General features: G+C 34.6%; 1 protein-coding gene across 1 annotated transcript in view; it reads left to right on the top strand.

The window, feature by feature from the left end:
* The window catches only part of LOC145270438 (sodium- and chloride-dependent glycine transporter 2-like), a 171,562-nt gene that overhangs the window by 76,880 nt on the left and 87,182 nt on the right, over positions 1-7,500 (top strand). Inside the window, exon 2 of the mRNA XM_080126080.1 lies at positions 2,728-2,845. Coding sequence (XP_079982206.1) covers positions 2,728-2,845 — 118 coding nt within the window. The remainder of the gene's footprint in view (positions 1-2,727; positions 2,846-7,500) is intronic.

Here is a 7,500-nt window from a genome sequence, read left to right as displayed (position 1 = left end):
TTCTCTACGTTGCTCACACACACACAGACGTGAAAATCTTTAAACTTTTTTTATTATTATTATTCATTGTTATTTTTTTATATACTAGCAAGATATGTGTTCTCGACGTTGCCCACACACACAGACGTGAAAATCTTTAAACGTATTTTTTATTATTATTCATTGTTATTTTATTATATACTAGCAAGATATGTGTTCTCGACGTTGCCCACAAACACACAGACGTGAAAATCTTTAAACGTATTTTTTATTATTATTCATTGTTATTTTATGATATACTAGCAAGATATGTGTTCTCGACGTTGCCCACAAACACACAGACGTGAAAATCTTTAAACGTTTTTTATTATTATTCATTGTTATTTTATGATATACTAGCAAGATATTTGTTCTCGACGTTGCCCACACACACACAGACGTGAAAATCTTTAAACTTTTTTTATTATTATTCATTGTTATTTTTTGATATACTAGCAAGATATGTGTTCTCGACGTTGCCCACACACACAGACGTGAAAATCTTTAAACTTTTTTTATTATTATTCATTGTTATTTTTTGATATACTAGCAAGATATGTGTTCTCGACGTTGCCCACACACACACAGACGTGAAAATCTATATACGTTTTTTTTATTATTATTGATTGTTATTTTACTACATACTAGCAAGATATGTGTTCTCGACGTTGCCCACACACACAGACGTGAAAATCTTTAAACGTTTTTTTTTATTCATTGTTTTTTTTATATACTAGCAAGATATGTGTTCTCGACGTTGCCTACATACACACACAGACGTGAAAATCTTTAAACGTTTATTTATTATTATTCATTGTTATTTTATGATATACTAGCAAGATATGTGTTCTCGACGTTGCCCGAGATTGAATATAAAAATGATTTAGCTATTATAAAAATATCCGTAAAATATGATAGGTTTTAGAATGGGAAATCACGGTGTAGATATGGAGAAGTTGTAGAGTATGTTTTTTTACACGTAGTTATCTTCTTATAGGCTTTTACGCAATGCATATGAAAACAAAAACTTACTTGAGGTTTACTTTTGTAACATGTTTGTAATAATAAATAATAAATAATAATTTATCAATGTTATTTCAACATCTACTAGGAAGGCATGTCCAAGAGTTGCCAAGGATGGGACATAATGAACTAGCCTGGACGCCCTGCGTAACCCAGTTTTTTTTTGGGGGGGCGGCAAAAAAGGGGGTAGTAGGCAGGCAGGCTCGAACCCGTACTGCGAAGGAGGAAAAGAATCTGAAAAAAAACGTGACGTCTTTGCTGTTGCGCCCATCGCCAAACCGGAAGTAAAGAATATTTCAATTAAGGCTAGTCAATCGAAAAGAGGGGATGTTTTTTGAAAATAGCCGCGAGAAAAGCGACTTCTCTCTGCAATAAAAAAAAACGGACAAAAGGCCACCAGACAACGGTTCACTATATAATAAAAAGACACAAAAGGCTACCGGACAACGACCCATCATATAGAAATAACGAACAAAAAACACTGGACAATGGTTCACGATATAATAAAAATGGACAAAAGGCTACCGGACAACGACTCGTCATATAAAAAACAGACAAAAGTTCATCACCGGACAATGGTTCACCATATGATAAAAAGGACAAAAGTCCAGTTGAACAAGGATCCGTCATATAAAAAAAACGGACAATGGCTCACCATACAATAAAAAATGGACAAAAGGCCACCAGGCAAAAAAAAAAACATTATATAATAAAAATGTATAAATTTCCATCAGATAACAGCCGATCATATAATAATTTTAAAAAAAAAACGGACAAAAGACCATCGGACAACGATCTATGATATAAAAACGGACGAAAGGCCACCGGACAACTGCCCACGTTATACGATGGTATATTATGATAATAAAAAAAACGGACAAAAGCAATAAATTTAAATTTAAATAATTACAAATATTTTTTTTTAAATATTTAACTTATTTTTTTTATAATGTAGTTTTTTTTTTTTTATTCAAACATAAAATCAGACTAAATTATGAAACACAAGAATGTTGGGTTGGTTAATTTGGGTCGAAGCAGGGATAATGGAACACTGGAATTAAAGAATGTTCACAGAGAAAATCTGAGACTTGTGTTGCCAGGCCACTTGTTGGAAACAAATGCATGGAATTCACATGTCTGGTCCGCATGCTGACGTCACAAAGAAATATAGTTTCAATACATAGAGTTAAGTCAGAGTGCGAGTCTGAGAACAGCCGAAAGAGGCCGAGTTAGTCCGGCAGACTGACAGAGTTAAGTGAAGGGGAAGAAAACACGAAAAAATGTAGCAACTTAGCCAGGCGTCGAGTTCAAATCACTAGCTAGATGAATAAGTGTCTTATATTTGTTATGTAAGGATTTTGTCTTCATTTGTCATCAACCGCAAGGTAATGTGTTTATCTTTATCGTCTTGTATAATGAAGCTGGTATGTAAACACTTTCCATACTTTGACTGTATCCCCCTCTTCGATAAACCTGAATCTGTTCAAACGTTATGTATCTTTATTTACTTCAGTTTTTTTTTCAATCTGTTATACTTTCCCATTATATGACCGTTTATGAATTTCCTTTATATACATACCGAACAATGCTTCAAGCAAACTATATTAACTTCATCAAACGAATTGTTTGTTTTATTTTTCATTGTTTATAATTACTATATATATTTTTTTAATTTCTTTCTTTTAGCCGGTCGAACGTGGTACGTGGGGTAATCAGATCGAATTTATTTTATCTCTTGTCGGATATGCCGTCGGTTTGGGTAACATTTGGCGTTTTCCATATTTGACATACAACAATGGTGGAGGTAAGTTTTATTTCTCTATTTTCTTAATAACAAATGAAGACATTTCTTAATAGCAAACGATGACGTTAAGACATGTCTTAATAACAAATTATTACATTAGGACATGTCTTAATAAGAAATTATGACATTAAGCATGGTGTAATAACAAATTATGACATTAATGTGTCTTGATAACAAAGTATGACATTAAAACATGTCTTAATAACAAAGTATGGCATTAAAACATGTTATAACAAAGTATGGGATTAAGACATCTCTTAATAAAATATTATGAAATAAGACATGTCCTTATAACAAAGTATGATATTAAGACATATTATAATAACAAATTATGATATTAAGATGTGTCTTAATAACAAAGTATGCCATTAAGACACGACTTAATAACAAAGTATGAATTAACATATGTCTTAATAACGAATTATTGCATTAAGACATGTCTTAATAACAAAGTATGACAATAAGATGTCTTAATAACAATGTATAACATTAAGACATGTCTTAATAAAGTATGACAATAAGACATATCTTAATAACAAATTATAACATTAAGATATGTCTTAATAAAAAATTATGACATAAAGGCATAGTGTAATAACAAATTTTTATATTAAGACATGTCTTAATAACAAATTATGGCATTAAAACATGTCTTAACCAATTATGACATGAAGACATATCTTAATAACAAATTATTACATTAAGACATGTCTTAATAACAATGTATAACATTAAGACATGTCTTAATAACAAAGTATGACAATAAGACATATCTTAATAACAAATTATGACAATGGTTTTGTTTTAATGTATTTGGTGTACGACCAGATGGTTTTACAGGTAGAGTAATTTGGTAGAGCGGCTGTTATGTTAAGGCATGGCAACCAACTCCCTGGAGAAATACACGATATGTCATAGACGATAAAAGGTCCTTTAAATCAAGTGGTTGATATGACGTTGACTATGTCAGGTCTACGGGTCCTCAATTCGGGCCTTCTGTCGGCGTCATTATAGCAGAGTTGAGGTATTTGCCATTAGGGTCCCTAAATTACTTACACCTGAAAGTATCCTGTACCTCTATAAGGCCACCATTCGCCCATGTTTGGAGTACTGCTGTCACATTTGGACTGGTGCATCTGCTGCTTGTCTCTTACTCCTGGACAGGGTTCAAAAGAGAGTCGCCAATCTGATAGGTCCTGAACTGTAATCTAGATCTAGGCTTCAGCCTCTGTCCCATCGACGAAATGTTGCATCCTTCTGCCTGTTCTACAAATACTTTAATGGCGAATGCTTTGACGAACTGCAAGCAATTGTACCTCATCGACGTGAATACCCCCAACAAACCCGACAAGCTACTAAGTCCCATCCCTTTACAGACACAAATACACAAACACACACATACACACAAATACACAAACACACACAAATAGAAACACAAACACGCACAAACACACACACAAACACAAACGTGAACACACACAAACACAAATACACACAAACCCACAAACACGAACACGAACACACACAAACGCAAACACATACACACAAACACATTCACACAAACACAGACACAAAAGCACATACACAAACACAAACACATACAAACTCACATACACAAACACACTCACACGCACAAACACACACACACAAACACACACATGCAAACACACATACACAAACACACACACAAACACACGCACACAAAAACAAACACAAAAACACACAAAAAACACAAACACACACAAACACACACACAAAACACACACAAACACACACACACACAAACACACAAAAACACAAATACACAAAAACACACTCAAATACAGACAAACACACACAAACGCAGACAGAAACACAACCACGAACCCACACGAACACAAATACGCACAAACACAAACACGAACACAAACAAACACAAACCCATACACACATACACACACAAGCACAAACACACACACAAACTCAAACACACACACAAACACACACAAACGCACACAAATACACACAAGCACACACATAGTGACTTTTATATAATAGTAGAGATAGAGTTAGAGATTTATCAACTCTACGTTTGATAAAAATTTGATTTATGACGCACTCTGACATTGTTATGTTTATAATAGCACACGTTAGAGAGTTGCAACCTTGATTGAAGTGAGTGTTCCTAATGATGGCGGTCTTAACAGAGCTGAAAGAGAGAAACAGACCAAATACCAAGGTCTCATGTATGATATGAAAAGAAACTGGAACCTAAAGGGGATATCGATCATACCAGTTATCATAGGTGCCACAGGACTTATGAAGAAGAACCTGAAGTCCTACCTAACTAATATTCCTGTTGAACCAAGTGCAAAAGAGATCCAGACAATTGCACTTAAGGGAACAGTGAGGATACTAAAAAGAGCTCTCGGTTGGTTTCAATAAAAAAGCAGGGCGATGTTGGCAGCTGGTTTGGCTGCCTCGTACCCAGCATTACAATCTTCAAAGGAAGAAAAATAAAAAAAATAAAAAAGTAAAGGCCCCTAAATTGAGGGAGCTAGAGGTTCCCTCAAAAAGTTTCACAGAGACATGTAAATGTTAAAAATGCGTGTGTTATATGTTTGTCTGTCTGTCTGTCTGTTTCTATATTTTCAAACTCTATCTCCTCCGAAACTAAAAGTCACAGAGCGGCGCTAGGGCCTCAAATGACTGGATGTTTTTCTGGTCTGTTCTTTTATGGTCTTTAGCAGCACAAACCACTGGAGTGACCATGATCAAACCTGACATGATGTTGCACACCATTTTTCAAAGCCAAGGTCAAAGGTTAAGGTCAGGACTTTGCTAGCAATATAAATTATATAAAATTAATATGAATAATAAAATAGAGTAAATAAATATATAATAATAGCAACGACAATGGCAATTATTTATAATATAAATCTCACCCGTCTGTTGAAATGTATGTATGTATGTATGTATGTATGTATATATGTATGTTTGGGGTGGAGAGGGCTCCCGTAAGCCGTGGTGAAGGCAACCTTTCTAGGAGAAGCAAATCTCTGATTTAAAAAACCATAAAGCGGAAGACCATTACCCGCATTAAGCTGGTCTGCAGTTTAACTTGATGCTAGCTATCTTGCTCTTGCTTGTTGTTGGATCTCAACGCTTTGATCCGAGAAAGAGAGACTTAGCTGTCGTACAAAGCTAAAACTGTATGTATGTATGTTTTCATATCTGCCTAAAACTTACGATAGCGGCAACGGATTTTCACGTATCGTTTTGAAGCTCGACCCTTCGGACAACAAATATCGAAACATTGGCTAAAAACATTAATTCCTTCCTGGGCACATTTCTACAGGGAAGGGTCGCTTTCATTCGCCAATATTTTCGAAAGTCATCCCTTTTTGATTGACTAGTCTTAATTTAAACCTTCGCCACTTTCGGTTTGGCGACGGACGCAACGGCCAAGACGTCACTTTTTTTTTTTTTTATCATTTTCTTTTTCTCCTTCGCAGTACGGGTTCGAGCCTGCCTGCCGACTGCAACGCCGAGCACCGAGGCTAGTAATTAATAAAAAAAGAAATAAGTTGGTATTATTAAATATAAATGGACATATATTAAAACTAGTTCACCTGCTAACACACAGAAAAGGCAAAAAACGGGCCCAGTACTACCTGCCTTATTGTCGGGTCACCAACGACTAATCTGGTTCCCCCACCAAACTTGTTTAGTGAGGAGGGTGGCTAGTCTCCCTGAAGGATTAAAAACAAGCCCTTCCAAAGGGCGAATGAACCCTTTTCGGGGTATATATATATATATATATATATATATATATAACTACACATGAGCCTGAAGAGTCCTAGAGTGGATGAAACGCAGAATATTCAGTGTAGCTTAATCGCCATATATATTTTATAAATTACTATATATATATATATATATATATATATGTGTGTGTGTGTGTGTGTGTGTGTGTGTGTGTGTGTGTGTGTGTGTGTATTGGGGTGGAGAGGGCTTCCATAAGCCGTGGTGAAGGCAACCTTTCTAGAAGAAGCAAATCTCTGATTTAAAAAAACATAAAGCGGGAGACCAGTACTCGTATTAAGCTGGTCTGCAGTTTTACTTGTTGCTGGCTATCTTGCTCTTGCTTGTTGCTGCATCTCAACATTTTGAACCAAGAGAGAGACTTAGCTGTCGTACAAAGCTAAAACTCTGTAACATAATTTGTTTGGACATATATATAACATTTTTATTTATTTATTATTTTTAAAATAGTAATCTATGTACACGCGTGTTTCGAGTTAACTAACTCTCATCAGCGTAGTAGATATATATATATATATATATATATATATATATATATATATATATATATATATATATATATGAAAATGGACTCTCCCATCGATTTGAACGTATAAGGTTCCGCCACAGCAACTAAGTCGCTCGGAAATCCACACAGGTGATTTGTTTATAGTGGTGAAGACTTTGTGTAAAACCAACCACATTTTTGGTATTACTGCTATCTTTTTCAGTGTAGATTACTGCCACAAGACAGAGCATACAATAGACCGCAGATTTTTATATAAGAGATTTTTCTGGAAAAAGAGAAGGATATATATATATATATATATATATATATATATATATATATATATATATATATATATATTTAT

This window comes from Euprymna scolopes, chromosome 46 (genome assembly GCF_053919585.1).
Source record: "Euprymna scolopes isolate OS-2025 chromosome 46, ASM5391958v1, whole genome shotgun sequence".
Lineage (NCBI taxonomy): Eukaryota > Metazoa > Mollusca > Cephalopoda > Sepiida > Sepiolidae > Euprymna > Euprymna scolopes.
This window is presented reverse-complemented; position numbering and strand designations above follow the sequence as displayed.